General features: G+C 40.2%; 1 protein-coding gene across 2 annotated transcripts; it reads right to left on the reverse strand.

Moving 5' to 3' along the window:
- Window positions 1-4,186: 4,186 nt before the first annotated feature.
- LOC146991543 (alpha-1,6-mannosylglycoprotein 6-beta-N-acetylglucosaminyltransferase B-like) lies at window positions 4,187-16,614 on the reverse strand. 2 transcript variants are annotated; one of them, XM_085774261.1, is made up of 7 exons: window positions 16,261-16,614; window positions 12,400-12,555; window positions 12,055-12,201; window positions 11,535-11,651; window positions 8,228-8,302; window positions 6,351-6,634; window positions 4,187-5,303 (listed from the first exon to the last, which is right to left on the reverse strand). In XM_085774261.1, the coding sequence occupies exons 1-7, from the start codon at window positions 16,366-16,368 to the stop codon at window positions 5,105-5,107; spliced, it is 1,086 nt and encodes a 361-aa protein (XP_085630387.1). In that variant the 5' UTR covers window positions 16,369-16,614; the 3' UTR covers window positions 4,187-5,104. The 2 variants fall into 2 exon arrangements, with proteins under 2 accessions (XP_085630387.1, XP_085630377.1); XM_085774251.1 differs by having other exon boundaries at window positions 12,400-12,558.
- Window positions 16,615-17,279: the final 665 nt, after the last annotated feature.

The following is a 17,279-nucleotide window of genomic DNA, read 5'->3' on the forward strand; positions in this document are numbered from 1 at the left end:
TATCATATTGTTGTTTGTATTGCGACTTTTACACAGATACACTGTATGTTTTCATACGCACATATTATTTTCATTACTGATTAATCTGCCGTTTGTTTCCTTGATTAATTAATTGCTGTGTGTTTATAAGATGTCAGAAAGTAGTGAATAATGGCCAAAACATTACAATTCATCAAAATATTCTGTTTAAACAAAGAATAGCAGCAGCACGATCCTCATAATGGAGGAGCTGGAACCAACACAATGATCAGAATGGTTGCCAATTTTTTTTTTTTTTCCAAAATATTTACAACATTAATCCAACTTGTTATTTCAGTTGAGTGTGCACACTGCACAAAATCTTGCTTGCTACAAATCTACCAGTGTGAAGCTCTCCTTTAGCTCTGGTCCTCTTCACCAATATTAATTCAAAAATATTAATATGCATCTTTTAAGATCAGATGCAGGACCACTGAATGATTGTCATGAGCTGCACAAAGAACACACAGTTCACAACCGTGCATGTGAAATATAATCATGACCGTGGAGCCCGATACAAACAAAGAGAGTGGAAATTAAAATGTGCATGTGCACTCCTCTCTGCTGGAGAATGAAAAATCAGCATCTAAATGAATGTTTAGTGAGAGTCTTAGTCAAACATGGGCGTTCTTTAAACAGAAGGCAGACAAGCAGTTTCCAGGAGAGGAGAAGGAGGTTTGATTAGGAATCTGCCTCAGTGATCAGCCATTCTCTGTGTAAATGTTTCCAACTGTGGGTTCAGGCCAAAACATTTCCACCAGCCTTTACACTGAGATACTTCAAATTACTATTCCACAATAACACTGATGATTGATCCTGGTGTTCAATATTCTTTAGCCTGTGAGGTCTTATGGCACAATAATAATCCTCTTTGGTGAGAAGAGGCAGAGAAATGCCTTTTTGCCATCTGCATCAAAAGCAGAAAACAAACACAAACTAATTAAGTGTCTGGCACTGACATTTAAATTCACTTATAAGATTGTTGTGCTCTATTTGTTGCTTTTGCTTTACTTGCTGAAGTGGTTTGGTCTAAGTTATTCTGTCTGGATGGAGCCCTCACTCAAAATGAATAGTGGAAACAAAAAAAAAACATTCAGCATGGATCGTAGCCTGAAGGTATTTTAACAGCTACTTAGGCTCACGCTGTGCCGTGTCTTCACACACACACGCACACATCGTCTGTGTCCTTCAGAGGCATGTCAAGAGATTTTATGATGGGGGGTCCCGACAAAGAGGAAATGCTGCTGTTTCCAAATTTCCCATCTGGTTACTAGGCAGCCATGTGTATAAAGTCTGAAAGTCACCCTGAGAGTGGAAAGAAACTCAGACACACACACACACACAATGTTCTGAGTTTATATGCTAAGAATTAATATCAGATGTCATAAAAAGTATTCTCAGGCTTCAGCAGTCCACGGCGCCTCACACACACATGCAAAAACTAAACTATGACTATGAACATCTCCTATGAGTTATGTTTATATTTAGCTCATGTGCATCAGTTATATACTATACAGTACTGTACTGCCTTACAGGGAAAGAGCGAGGTTCATACAGTGAAGTAAAGGTATGGTAACAATATTTTATTTTTTCCATGGAGACCTCTGTTTCTACTGTTCAGTCCTGAGAACCGGTGTTACTGTATCTGTTTTGGTATTTTTATGTTTGACTGTGACTGCAATCTATTTCTAACCTTAGGAAAAAATGCAAAATGTGCTTGTTAAATAAGAGAATTAACAGGACTTATATACCTGTTATAGACCAGCATCTTCACTTTAAGCTGCAACTGCACTGGGCCAAGTAAAGTTTACTACAACGCTGAGGTGATTGTTTTTCTGGCTCTGACTTATCAGACAAACTGAGACCTTCAGTTTATCTCCCCAAAATGTTGACCTACTCTTTCATCAGAATATCTTAATTCCCTAAACACCACCACACCTTTTGTTGCCTCAGTGTGACATAGGAAGAAGAATTAAAACCGATTTATATGAAAAATGAATGAATGATCATCACCGAACATTTTACTAATAGATGTGATACCTGAACGTTTCCAGCGGCTGCAGCCTCCTCTCATGCGCCACGTCTATGAAGAGAAAGAACTGTTTGTCTGTATGAAGCACTAACTGCGTCCTTCCTTATGATTATGTGAAAGCTTTACTCAAGTAGACAGATGAATTATGGGGATGAAGAGTATTCATTGCAGTTTGAGTTGCTTTGGGTGTTGAATTGAAATCACAGTGAGCTGGTGAGTGGGGTGACACTTTGTTACTCCCCACGGTAGTGCAGGTCAAGGAGGATTTGATGAATTTATTTTTGCATTCACGCCTGGTATTTATTATTCATTGAATTTTGCTTTAATCACATGGATTCAGACCAAGAACAGCTCAGTTTCTCTAACACTATCACACAGACACACGCGCTTTATGACACATGGGTCATCATTTATTGGATAAGCATTTTTTAGGTAATCAAGAGGCTGTGTATTGATCATGAGGGTGCCCTTCACTATTGCTGTGTTTAATCTGACCTGGCTTGATTAAAAACAACAAAAACAAACAAATCACTGGCTGGCAGTCGTATTGTGTGTACAGGAGTGGGAGGAAAAAACATTAACGCCTCTGGCGCTGGCTGTCGCTGATGTAGAAGCATAACATAACAAAAAACTGTTTTTACTCGAATGAATTTGTCGAAAACAACTTCACAAATACTGAACTGAAACTACATTTTTATTCTAAACCGGCCCCTCTTGCTGGTAATTTGACCCTAGGTCTGACTCTGGTGCACTGAAATATGATGAAACATGACAATGCACATAAATAACAAAAATAACCATAAAATGCCTTTTCTAAAAGTGAAAGAACATGTCTCATTTGCATAGGGAAGAACACAATGTAGTTGAAGGTGTCTGGAACATGAAAAACAGGACAGAGTTGTCAGAGATGTGGGACACCTGGACACGGAGGGCTGACCTACAGTAGACAAACTAGGACGTCTGACTGTCTCAAAGAAACTTTAGTTTGGAGGCCAATGTGGAAATATGGTGTGGCAGGACCACAGTGGTGGTGCTTGTCATCTGTTGGCACCACAGCAGAACACCATCTGCACAGTTGGTTGGTTTTTATATCAGATGCTTCATCTGATGCAGCTCTGGGTTTAAGGAGCCGTAGATCATATCATCCGCCCAGGGGGATATCAAGTTACAACTGTCACAACTGTCAACACTATGTTGAAATCTTTCTTGAAATCAAACCCCAGTGTTGATGCTCCAGCAGTAGCCATTCAGTGTATTTACATTTAGTAACCAACTCTCTGCAGGAGTCCACCATTGTCATGCTGAGTTCAAATGCACTCCCTACAAACCGGGAACTCAGGAAAAGATCCATGTGTCTAACCCAGCAACAGTTCCTGCTGCTGCCACTTTACATAAACAGTTCAGTTGGAAAAACACAAGGTATTTTTTTTATGGTGAAGCAGTGACAGCGCACAAACTATTTTTGGAGTATAGCTCTGGCTGTGATCATAAATAAAATAATATACTTTAGGAAAACACAAAGCAGAGGGACCTCTTTCCACCATGCACTGCTGTTGAGTGGAAAACGATGATTGTTTGGCTGCACTGTAAACAGATACATCAGCATTTCTGTTGTATTGTTGACAAAGTAACTGCCCTCAGACTTAAACTAGCACTGCATTCAAAGATTTCTTTTGGAACAAATCTACAAAAAAGAGTAAAGTAACTGTTATCAAGTTTAAATCCTCACATCCTCCAGCAGCTCCATAATAACATAATGTAAAATTCAAAGTTTCTGAATACTTTTACTTTTTAGCTTCCCTAGTGATTTCATGCATTTCCCAGAATGCTACTGGTCAGCCTCTAGAGTAATTTCAGTTTTAGACATCATTGAAAAAAATGATTTTCCATATCTATTATTTCATCCTACCCTCTCTGGCGCTTTCTCCTTGACTGACTCTCCTCAACAGCTTTGGACCTGTGCTGCACGTCGTCCCCCTGTGAGAAAGATCAAACCTCCCTCTCTACAGCTGGATGGAGTGATAGAAATCCGAGTGCAGATGCAGGCAAGTGCAAGAGGAGACGAAACCCCCTTAACCCTCCAACTTAGAAAGATGGCCAAGAATGGAGTGAAGACCCGATGCAATATAAAACCCACGTCAAGACTTTGATCTGTTCAGATTTTTTTATTTTATGATTTTTTTTCCCGAACAAAAGCCCAGAAGACTCTTTAAAAATCCAACTGAGATCTCTGAAGGCTTATTTATTGAAAAATAATCTTGTACCCTTTATCTTTGTCCTCTGTCCTCCTTTCTCTTTGTGACCAGAGATGATTGCATTGACCGATGTTGCCTCAGACTTGGGGTTCAGTCTGATAAATGACTCTGTCCGTCATTGGAGGAGGGAGGAAAAACGAGGGAGATAACCCCGCTGTCCATCATCCTTTGTCCAAGTGCAGAGAGGAGATTGGATATTGACCGGAAGGTTGCTTTCTCCAAGCCAAAATATTTGAGGACTCTGTCATAGAATGACACTATAGTCCTGATACAGAGTTTCTCTGCAGTCACAAGTGCACATTTTCAACTCCCAAGCCATTTTTTATTTTTTTGGGCGAAATGCAGTTCCAAAAATGAAATGTATCACACTGTGTAGAAACTGTTATCCTGTAGTCAGGGGGTTAATGTGAACAATAATTGGCTTGGAGGGAGTTGAACCCGGCCTTTACCCCTCAGTGGAGTAAACTTCCTTGTTGTAATGACACTTGGTATCATTGCTACCCTGTTCTAGGAAGTCTTGGTGCTATATGTCTCCAGGCTGTTAACAGTGTAACAGCTGCTTTAACATCTACTGTCGACCACAATAGGCCTGGCAACTATCCAGGCCTACTTTCTGCTCTTGGAACCGATGCATGCCTGTTCCTCATCATCCTACATTTACTGATTTGGCGTGAAGCTGCCTCTCTGCACCATTAGGTAATTTGTCACACCTGCTCTGGCTGTGGCTGCCATCCAATGCCCCTTTACTCCACCAATCTGTGTGTAACTCTTTCTTACTCATCCTTCACACGGCCTGTCATTATAGACAGTTTCTGCACAGCGCCACCTGGCCGCGGAGGAAGTCTCTGCAGGGGCAAAGACGTCTGTATTTGGGGGAATGACCGGCACAGCTGAAGAGGAGGGGTTCCCGCTGGAGGCCGCACTCCTGTCGCACCACCGAGAAGGCCGGGAGGATGTGGTTGATCTCCGAGTCGACCACCTCACACTGCACCTCCAACCTGAAGGTGAGACGGAGAAGCACAAGTTTGAACACACACAGTAACAGTCGATTGGGTTCAATCACAGGCAAAATGTTTTTCTATTGTTTAAAGCACAACTTCGAAACATAATACAAGAAATGAAAGTTATTTTTATTTTAAGACAAGTAACAGGAAAGTGGAACTGGCATAACCTCCAGATAAATGGAAAGTGGAGAACAGAGAGAGATTTCATCACTTTCATCACGTGACAGATGTCAAGAAGAGAGGGGAGGAATTTAGAGGAGAGGCAATGAGGAAGTTGGAAAGACTTGCAGGTATGAGATGTCATCGTGAGAAAGATAAGTTGTGTCAGAGAACAGACTTGAGTTACAAGGGGGAGTAAGGGAACAGAAACAAAGGAAAGAGGCGTTGTAAACTAAGACAGACAGGAAAAAATGGGAACACAAAAGCTACTTGGAGAATGAAAGGAGAACAAAGACCAAGAGTTGGAAGTGAAAGTCTTGGGGAGGCGGATGTTTGGAGGAGAGAATCAAACACCAAAGCACTTTCAGTCTTAGAGTGGAAAGCTCAAGTTTCTGCTTCACCTGCCTGAAGCTGGTAAAGTAAACACCTGGTGAGACCCTGCCTCACTCCTTCTCATGGAAAATTCAAATACAGAATATATATATATTTTTAAAAATGTAATCATTCAGCATGAAATAAGCACATCTGTTTTTATTTTTACTTGGCCATTTAGTGGCCTCAAATGTTGCAATCGTTGGAGTTGCCTCGTGGGAAAAATATTTACTCAAAGACCGGGAAGTTATCGATCCAGAAGGCTTTACTCTATTTACTAAAAAAATATACAAATACATAAAAACAGAACACTGCCTGTTCATTTACAGATTTTGTTAATACCCAAATGCAGGTAAAGTTGGCAATGTGTGATGAGACATCACACAGCTGATTTTTGTAAGGATGCCAGACTTTTAAACAATGTGATAAAAAGTATCAACACAAAGAAACCACTCGTTTTGTTGTTAAACTTCCTGTTAAAGTTTGATGGGCAGACAGTGAGTTACTAACCCGCGCAGAGCCTCCTTGTTGTTGATGAAGCGGAAGTGAGCTGGCTCACAGATGAAGCCTGCTGACTGACATGCCTCCACACAGGACTGGCCCTCTTGAGATACGAGCAGCCTGAGGGAGCTGAGGGGAGGCCAGGCGGGGGGAGCCGTCACATTGGAGGCCCAGCCAAGGGTTGTGGAATTGGGCAGAGGCACAAACAGTGGTCCAGTAATCCTGCTGCCCCCAGCAGACCCCTGTTTGGAGAGGTTGGCTGGAATGAAGGGAGGATCTGGAGCACAGAAGTCCTGTAGGTAAAAGATACAGTGGAAATAGTTTGTGCAATGACATGACATTATTGTGGTACCATTGTTAAAGGAATACCTAACAATGTGTGATTTACTGAGTTTATTGGCAAAATGTTGATGCAGCACAGTGCAGAGCATATTAACATTGAGTTATTTCAAATAGCAAGTGTTTTCTACAGTGTCTGCTGCCTGGGGACTCTGGTGTGCTGCATCTTAAATTACTTCTTAGAGGGCACTACTCCACTGCCATAGTTACTGACTACATCCTGTACTACTGACAGCATCTATCCCATGCTACATGGTTGTGCTACTACAAAAGCACTCACATTGACACTATGCTTAGTCTATGCAATCACTGTGTGTTCTGAATTGACCTCTCATTTTCCAGGCAAACAGGACCATACAGTGAATACAATGCTTATAAGGAACCAATCTAAATTGTGTCATTATTCTACAGCCATTACAGTAGACTGTGTAGTGAACAGTTAGTTCATTATGATAAGTTACTGTACAGAAAAAAAAACTGTCTATTACCACTACATGTGACCCTGACTGGATGATGTAGATTACAGATGTGGAGGTGTGGGTTATGCATAACTCGGGAAACTCAGAAAACAGCCAAGCTATTCCTATTGTTGTCCTTCATTTGATGTCTGTGGTTGCCATGGTTGCATGGTGAGCTGTGATGACAAACTGAAACAGTTCAACCCTCATCAACTAATATGTCAGCAGCAAACAGCTGTGTAAGTTGACAAGAGCTCAGCTGCTGTCTCACTCTGTGCTGCTGCTGCTGCCTACGAGCCTAATGTGCTTCACAAAGAACTGGATTAAAAAATAAATTATATAAAAGTATATTAATCATGTTTAAAAAGTGTAAGACGGAAATAAGGTGTTAATTAGCCTCCTAAATAGCCAGCTGCTGTAGTATGCTGGTGTATCATTATCACCGATGCATACTGTATGTGCTAAACATTTATGAAATATAATATGACAGATATACAATAGAAGTCAAACAAAAAACTAGAAAACACAAAGGTTCAGCAAGAGTAGACGGAGGTTTCTGTCCTAAAACCTTGGTAAACAGGAATCTAGTTGAACTTTCTCCTGTCTCTTTTGACAGTGTAAATGCTGAAGAAGCAGTTTGGAACCCACGCCGCCAGTCAGGAGCTGACAAAGGATGACCAGAGACCCTCTGCAGTTTGTCTGACATCTCATGTGGGATTATTAAAGAAGTCTCTTTCCTGCTACTCCTACATCATTATCATCCTCACACTTCTACTCTTCCTCCTTAATCATCCCTCCTCATTAGTGTCAGAAGTCCTTCTGCTTTAGAGCCGCAGGGCAGATATGTGGTTCGTAATGAGAGTTAGCATGTAGATTAATCATAAGTCTACATACATGGAGTACAGACACACGTGCGCATGCATGCACACATGCACGCAATGATGAAATATTGAGCAGAATATGAGCAGAGGGTAGGTAGTACTATAAGAGCTGGTGAGAAGGCACATATATGAGAGAGGACTAGTGACTAGAAGAGACTGTCTATGCATGTTGCTGTTACATCCACTGCTCTGTGCACATGCACCTCACCTGATGCTGTATGTAGGCGTGGACTCTCTCCAGCATCCCCTCACAGGTGTATTCATAAGGCAGATATGGCTCAACCTGAAAAAACAACAATAACACACACAAAGATAACACACATTGCTAAATGTTCATATTTTGCATGTATTATAGTGTTCTTTTTTGTTGTCAAGTCATTGTTCACACCAACTGCAATAAATTGTCTCCTCTCTGAATGAATGAATGTTTCTATTGTCAGATTTCTGCAGGCCGTAATCACAGTATGTCACAACTTGGAAACTCATTAGGCTTTATTTGCATACCAATAGATCACACCCTGCAGTGATGTGCAGGTTTTAAAACTAAAGCCCACTTTTGACTGACCTAATGAGAGTTGAGCTAGATGAGGCAGACTGCAAGAAACCCTCTCCTCTCTCTCTGTATTTATTTATGTTTATATATACAGTACATGTGTGTGTATATATATATATATATACACACATACACTATATGTATATACATATGTGTATGTGTATATGTATATATACACATACATACACACACACACACACACACACACATATATATATATACATACATACATACAGTGTACACTGACTGTACAGTATACGAGTATGTGAACAAACAGTCAGACAGAAAACTGGATGAATGTAAAAATGAAAACTGTCAACATCAATGTGAGGATTAACATAAATTTAATTAGCTGCTTTAATAAACTGCTTTCTTTATGTCATTGATATTGTATTTCTTTTTATATATCAGTGCAGAAATGTTAATTAAAGCTTCATGACTGACTTAAAAGTAGCTGTTCCAGAAGCGTAACAAGCTAAAACTTTTAACAACCAACCAGGAGACTTCAGAGAGATCGAGGTAGCTTGTCTTTGTGTCCTTGCAAATTATACAGAACTCACTAAACTGCATTTCCAATCTGAAATCAAACTTGTCTAATGTTCAGCCACGTGTGAAATCAGACTTGGCCTATTTCAAGAGAAAACCACTGAGAAGCAAGTTTGCAAGGATGATGCAATTTAAAAAGTTCCACACACTGCAAATCTGATCAAAGCCGTATGCTAATACACTTTGTAAGCTGGAGCAGAAAGTAAACACATGAATGGGAGTGACACACAAACAGGTAACAGTTTTCTTTCTATAGCTTCTTTCGTTAAGCTTTACTTAACCAGCCGTGGGGACTTAGAGCACATTCTCATTTACAGGAGCAGCCCTGCGGGAGAGATTTTCCATTGGTTTTAAATAAGGATAGTTGACAAATGTAATCCACAAAAATGTACCACAAACCAAAAATATTCCACCCCAAGTCTAACTCATCAAAAAGTGTGGGCTGGAGAATCGCTTTCACCTTCTTTTAAGGCATATGTTGATTTTAACCAACTACATCATGAAATATTGAACCATAATTTGTGCAAAGACGACCAAGGGCTTCCACTGCAAGCAAATAGGTCAGACAGCAGAGAGAGGGAGTGAAGGACAGAAACAGAATAATACAGAGTTAGGACAGACAGACAGACGGACAGACAGACAGACAGACGGACAGACAGACAAGAAAGAAAGAAAGAGGCAGAGAAAGAAATACAGAGACAGAAAAAGATAGAGAAAGGATTTATCGGAACATGAGGACTGAGATTGCTCTGTCCTGCATGACTGAACTCAAGCCCCCACACAGTGTACATGTGTCTGTTTGTCTTGTAGTTAATGGCTATTATATACAGGTAAGGCTCTTTGTGCTGATACAACTGATCCATGCTATTTTAATGTCTCTAAATCTATGGTCCAGTTGTCGTTATGTATTTGTTTGGGTTTGAATAAGTACTGGCAGAAAAATAGTATCTGACTCTGTGTGAATGTGTGTGTGTGCGTTAGCTGGGGCATTGTGCCTCCAGTGAAGGGTGAAGGGGTCCATCAGCTCTCGCCTGGTGGTGTGACAGTGTAGACGGAGACAGAGCAGTCAGCCGCTGCTGCTGAACTGCAGCTTGACAAAATAGACAAAAAAAAGAAAACAAACACACACACACAAATACATCCATAGACATCACCTTTTGTCTAATCTCCATGCATGCAGTCTAACTGTAATCTGCTTAAGGCACAAACTATTACAGAACATTTAAAGTATCATGTAGACAGCTGTCTTCCTGCTGTACACGATCCCTCAGCGCCCTTCATGCATTCACGATGGCTTCTTTGTAGGAGTGTTACTGTGGCTCGAATGGGGAATTAACTAGATAGCTGCAATGGAAATATCTAATGCCAAAGCCATATTGTAAGTCATGTGTAGACAGTTGGGAACAATATCCTGATTTCTTTAGCTGTAAACAAATCACTCATAAATCAGACATAAAAATAACGTCAAGAAAATTGACTGCACAGCCATCGTGTTCTCTAGTCAGTAAAGGCACATACACAATCGTTTCAACTTTCACTCTCAAAGAGTCACTTTCATACGCTTGATTGCACCTGCAATCTTAACTTGCGAAAAAACATCACTGAGATATAACAGGTTTATACTGTGGTTATTTTAAAGTGTAAATTGTGTCTCAACAGTTGGCTTTCATAAGCTTTAGTCGATCAGGCCCTCGGACTCTAAAATCTTTCTATTCCTCTATCTTTCTATTCATCTCTTTTGCTCTCTGTTCTTTTAGCATTTTCTCCTCCTCTTTCCTGCTTTTCAGAAAGATCGAATCTGCCCAGTTGACTCGTTAATTAACCTCTCTCCCACTCTTGGCAGTTTCTAGCATCCTCCCGTTCTCCATCAGCCCACATTTCCTGCGTGGAAAGGTTCAGCACAGCAATATCACACTGCAACTTAAATATTGACAATCTTGCTCTGCAAAACTCTCCTATTGAAAAACTACTGTGCTCTTGAGTTAACATTTAGTAACACTTTAGCAATGTCCCAATGATGACAGTGTTTTCACCACCGCTTCTTAATGGGAAAGGTCAACAAAAAACATCAACATGTAGAAGGCGGAACAAGGACTTGATGTACAGTAATCATAATGTAACTTAACTGATGACAAGAATATAGAGGACAAACAACATTTTTATTATAAGTTCCTATTTAACTTTGTGAGCCACTGAGCAAAGTCACTTGATGTCTGCTGCCTCATACCCACCACATAAGATTTTACATTTTAGATATTTTTTGTGGAGTGGACCTACGATTTAAAACAATCATGCTCGTATATTTGAACATTTAAGGACTAAATCCAGTAGTTCTAGGTTTTCAATAGTCAAAAACAAATTCAATTCAAAAATTTCATTCTCACTCGACACTACAGTGCACAGTGGACGAGCATACCTTGGTTCTCATGATTTCCCTGATGGCAGAGTCGAACTCCAGGGAGTTGTTGTAGTCCACAGTCATGACATGAGGCTTGCCAATGTACTGCTCTGCATACGGGTGCTGGGAGGAAACCTACAGAAGGCACATGCAGGGCTTACAGTACATGAACTGTGGGCACTCTTCCTGAAAGTGACGTGGATGCTGAAATAGATAATTAATGATATCTGATGTATAAATATACATTTAGGACAGACGCTTATTTATAACATTTGTGTTAAGAACACACTCACCCAATAGAAAGTACTGCAGGAACATTTTTTAAATGTTGTGATTAAAGCTTGATAGGAAGTGGTGTTGTGATAGGAACATGATGTTCCAGCCTCTTATCAAACACAAACTTATGCTGTCTGAACCTACAGTTGATGCCAGTTCTTTTAAAGGATCTACTCACGAATAAAGTTACTTGGCAGCAAAAATATTCTTATTAGTGACTAACTAACATACTGTACTGCAGCAAAAACTGTAAGGAGCTTACCTCTCTAGAAGTGGGCTTCCCCCTGAAAAACTCATGATTGAGTGAACTATGAGGTGGGTGGAACTTGGGTTGAAGGAAAATGCAGCCATTGGCTATTGCTTCAAGAGGGGCGGGGCCTTCGTAGGGGAAACCAAAGCCAATGAAGAGCTGGAAAAAAAATATATAATTGTCATTTCATATTTTTATGTTTTTTTTTGTAATCATAAATTAGTTTCTGAATAAATGTGAGCGATAGCCCAAGACGAAACACAAGCTGCAGGTGAGGAGCTGGGTACGCTCAGACTAACAGCAGCAGTGAGAATTCAGCAGATGTGTGTGTCAGTAATATTTTCTCTGGTCTCTTACCTTGGCCTTGCGCAGCAGTTGCTGCAGTTCATGCTGGGGCAGCAGGCCGTGGTTCTTCACAAAGGCTGGGACCTCCGGAGGTCTCTGAGTCTCATAGTACACCGTGCCGTGGACCTCCATGTACCTGTGGAGAATCTGCAGGAAACCTTCCTTGCCCTGCTGGGAGGGGAGGGGAAAAGGATGGGTTGGTGAGATGGAGGGCAAAGGGTGAAGAGGAGGGTGTGTGGAAAAAGAAGTGTGTCAGGGAAGAGCAGCAGAACAGTGAAGAATATGATTAAAGACCTAGAGCCCAGATACAGTGTGCTGTGTTTGTTGTGTCCCTGATCTTGTGTGTTGTCTGCCATCTGCTTTTGGTATCAGTGTGTGTGCATCTCACGTGTAAGACTACATCTGTGAGGGAAAATAGAACACTTTTTGCATGCGGAAATAACATTCGACTATATCACTGTATTAGTAAACAGCCACTTGAAAGCATTAAAAATTATGCAATCCAGTCACTGTTTAGGAAGTAAGGAGGACAGACACACTGCATCTGTTCTCATCCAGAATCTAAGCTGGTAAGCCCTCCACTTTCTCTAATTACTTTTATTAATATAGCTAGTCAAACACATTTGTTGCTCTCTGACATTTTTCCGTTTCTGCAAAATGAACAAATAATTTATTATAAATCAGAGCTTGTACCTATTAAAAAGGCAAATGGTAGCCACTATTCATTTCTGTGCTGTGGTACGTGGTAATCACATTTGTTTTTATTCTGCAAAATTCAACATATACTGTATATTAAGAAAAATGAGTTAGTTATTTTTTTCTTGTGTTCAGACAATGAAATCAAGAATGATGTTACCTGCTTGACAGTTTCGACTGTGACTCCAGTCTTCCTCAGAAGCGTCATCCGAAACTGTCAAGCAGGTAACATTATTCTTGATTTCATTGTCTGAACACAAGAAAAAAAAAACTAATATACGATAAGACAAAATGAATGAAAAAAATCAATCTAATGTGTCTTGAGTGTTTGGATGTGGGCATAGTTTTTAATGAAGGTTAATCATGCATGTCACATGAGCCACTCTACAATGCCCAATTCTTCCTCTTAACAGAAAGGGTTTTTAAAAACTAACCCTAAAGGATATTAACTGAAAAAAAGAAAAACCAACATTCACCAAGTAAATACATCTCCTTTAGAAAATCATCATGCTGTGGCTTGTGTGGGTGTGATAAAGTGTAATTTGTGCTTGCTCATAGCTGTGCATTCAACCCCCCCCTCCCCCCTCCTGAAAGTGTGACCACAGGGTCACACTTTCAAAGTCAAGGCTGAACATGATGACTGGGAGAACAAAACAACCAACTAGCAGCAGCTAACAACCAAAACTGAATCATGTGAATGGAGCGTAACCCTTGGGCCACAGTATTGACTGGCCGTCTGGTGTTAAGCAGCTTACTGTATCCCTGCTTGTGGTACAGACCCCCGCAGTCGTAATTGGAGGCTGTAGCAATCGATAGCTTCCTCTGTGAGGATTTTCCCAGCCAATTAGGGGATTAGCTCAAGCGCTAAGTGCAGCAGACAACATGAATTAGCAGTAGGAGAAACACAGGCGTGGAAGAGCGCAGATTCCATAACCTCCACTTGCAGCTGTGTGTGTGTGTGTTGCTCCGAGTGAACTCTCACAACATGAATTGGATTAGAAATTGTAATGAGGATGTTCTGCTGTCCTTTTTCTTGTGCCTCACCTCATTTCATGTGCATGTGCATGTTGTATGTTAAGGATACAACGACATAAAGGAATAATTATTTGCTAAGCGTCACCCTTCTCACAGTCGTTGCACTTGTCAAGCTGTTTGTTCTCAAAAGCTACATACTGTACTGTGGGTTGATGGCAATGAAAGCAGTGGCAGATTTCCCACACACTTGTTTAAGAACCCTGCAAAAATGCTCTCAATATGCATTTGTAGGCAGATGAGATATCATCCTAAAAGACATGTAACGTTACGAGAAGCAGCACTGTTCATGAATTGTGCAGCAGAGGCTGTTATAGTATTATAGCTGGGATAAAGAAATGTTCGATCAGACTTATTTTGTTCTTACTTAACTTTGTTCAGGAGCTTAGCTTGGACTTGATTCTTTTTTCAAGAGGCTTTTACGATGAGGACAAACCAATGTGTTTTGCAAATGTAATTCTATAATGGATAATGTTTGCTAGAGTGTTGTCTTTGCTAAATCCAATAAAAAGCAAGGCAGAGCCATTTCCACTAGATACCGTGGCAAATCTACGTATGATTGGACAGTTGCTGTCTAGGGGAGGGGTTTAGTGAAAAGTCAATTCTCATTCAAGATGCTTCAGTGCTTCTAATGACAGGTTGTGGGCCTCAATTTACATCTCATTGTGGAGACCTCTCAGTGGGTGAAAGACAACAGAAACACAAAATTATGGACTTATTCCTGTTCCTTGAGAAGCCCAGCATCATCCCTAAGTGCAAAACTGGCCACATTAAGACAAGTCACCAAAAGTTTCAGACTGAATTATTGGATTAGAACACAAGACTAACATCTTTCAAATGATAGGCTGTCCGACCAATCATTGTGCTCTCAGACAGGATCTTGAAAGATAATCACTGTTAGACTTTAAAAAAAAACAACTATTGAAAAGTGTTGGCTTCAGTGTTTGAAACTACGTAAATCCGTGACAAGTAGCTTCTCATGAATCACTTCAGAAATAAGAATTAAGAATAAAAGTTTTTTTTTTTTTTATAAATGCATGAGTATGTTCATTTGCTTTTATGAGCATCTTGACATGTTTACAGCTCAGAGTAACTTTTTCATATACACTGGCTGTGAGATGGATGTAACAGCAGTACAGTATTTGTCAAAAGAAACAGGCCTTACCTGAAGCTAATGACCATCCAGCGAGATACAATGGTGCAACACAAAAGGAAAGAAATAGAGAAAGAGAAAAATAAACTCAGATACAAATGTAGATACAGTACACAACAATACAATGAATCATGCATTTTCTTTTTTTCCTTTTCACAATGCTTCTGTAGATTAGAGTATTGTGTCAACTGATCTTTGTCTTTTTCACAAGCTATAAAGAAATCCAGGGAACTGTACAGACAGACAGTGGAAAGTAATGGCAGCAAACAACATCTCTATAATCATTTTAACAATGGAGGCACTATTGTGCCCATCTACAACATGCAAAGGAAGAGCAGACAGCTTTTGAGACAAAAATGGCTTGTAACTTAAGCAGTGAAATTGTGTATTTAGAGCCACACGACGCTGAACTGTAATGGTACAAAACAGCAGGGTGCACAAAATGCTGCCTTTGGATTTTCCTTTAAAAACTGCTGCACATGATTTTGTTTGTGTGTGTTGTGAAGATTTCCATGCATCAACACTGAAACTGACTTCTGTATGAAGAATTCAGCTTTTAACCTGTTGGCCTAACTCAGCTCCTGTTTGAATTTAACAGTGCAACACATTTGTGAGAAGTTTGTTTATGCAGATGTGAAGTATGTGCAGCGTTTTCTGTCATTGCATGTAAGAGACTGTGTACCGTATACACACAAGGCATGGGTATAACCATAACTACAGTATATGGCTATGTTTCTTACGTATAGGTGTGTGTGTGCGTGTGTGTGTGTAACTGCTGTATATACTTTGTCACCCTCCAGGAAATTCATTTATTTTATACATGGAAACATTCAGCAGCAGCAGTATACAAAAGATTAACAATGGTAGAGACATAATAACACAGTCTGAGTTGTTTTGTCATTGTTGGAGGGAGTAAATAGCTAGCTTTTATACAGCTCCAGGAGCTGTAGCGGCAACAACAAAAGTTTGTGTGTGTCATTTGATGTCTGTACCTTCCACATGCTGGCCTCTTTCCCATACACAACAGCCATGTTGTTGACTTTGTTCTGCTGAATGCTCCTCTTCTCTGTCTCATTGAGCTCTTCCGAAACGAAGCCCATGAATGAGTTGTCTGGTGTGTGAGCTGAATGTGTGTATATGAATAATAAGTAGAGGCAGGATATTAGCAGAGAGAGAGAGAAAACATTACACAAAGACAGGAGTGGGGTGGGGGGTTGTCATCGTGATTGAGTGGCAGAGAAGAAAGACAGAAAAAGAGCTCTGCATCCTTGTTTGCTTCAGTTCAATAGCAAAGTCACTGTGATTATTGCCTCCCTAAGTATTATTAATAGTAACTGTCATAAAACCAGCTGCTGTTGGGCTTAGGTGGTTTTGGTAGTACAAGGTGTACAGAAAATAATTTTGAAAATACTGGCTGCATGTTGAGGTGTTGTACTTCAGGACTGAACTACCAGTATATTCATAATTTCAGAATTACTCTTTCATAACCAGCTATTTACTGTATCCTCACAGTCTGAAGAAGAGCAGTACGCTCAAAACGTTACTGATTTTGTTGGATGTGCTAAATAAAAACAGCACATAAAGGGAGCTGAAGTGTGCGGTCTCCTCTTTTCTTTTTCTGTTTACATTTATGTTTGAGGCCAGCACCTTTTTAATTGGATGTGTGCGACCTTTCTACTTTTTGTCCTCAAAGTTACAGCCATTTTTTTTTTTTTTTTTTTTACAGTGTACAATATATTGAATAGCTGTAATAAATGATGGCACCTGCTATTCTCTCATACGGAGCAGCTGATAAAAGCTGAGTCAATCACTATACTGTAGCTTGCGACAGTGTGAAACAGTCTGCCACATATTGACGTTATAATGATCCTGCTGTTGAGTGCCAGCTATAGCTGAATAAGCATGGCATTGTTGAGAGCTGAATGTAAAAACAGAAGACAGTTAAGTTGTCAGTGTTTTAGTCAGGAGCAGGGAGGAGATGGACAACAACAGCAAGGGCTTTGAAAACAGC

The sequence above is a fragment of the Trachurus japonicus genome, chromosome 1 (assembly GCF_045865225.1).
Source record: "Trachurus japonicus isolate A0001 chromosome 1, Traja_1.0".
NCBI lineage: Eukaryota > Metazoa > Chordata > Actinopteri > Carangiformes > Carangidae > Trachurus > Trachurus japonicus.

Excerpts from the sequence above, each read along its gene's own strand:
- LOC146991543 (XM_085774251.1), bottom strand. The coding sequence starts at position 16,368 with ATGGGCTTCGTTTCGGAAGAGCTCAATGAGACAGAGAAGAGGAGCATT. Across the intron at positions 11,652-12,054 it reads GGAAGCCCACTTCTAGAGAG|GTTTCCTCCCAGCACCCGTA; the intron begins GTAAGCTCCTTA and ends TGCCTTCTGTAG. Across the intron at positions 6,635-8,227 it reads ACGCCTACATACAGCATCAG|GACTTCTGTGCTCCAGATCC; the intron begins GTGAGGTGCATG and ends TTTTACCTACAG.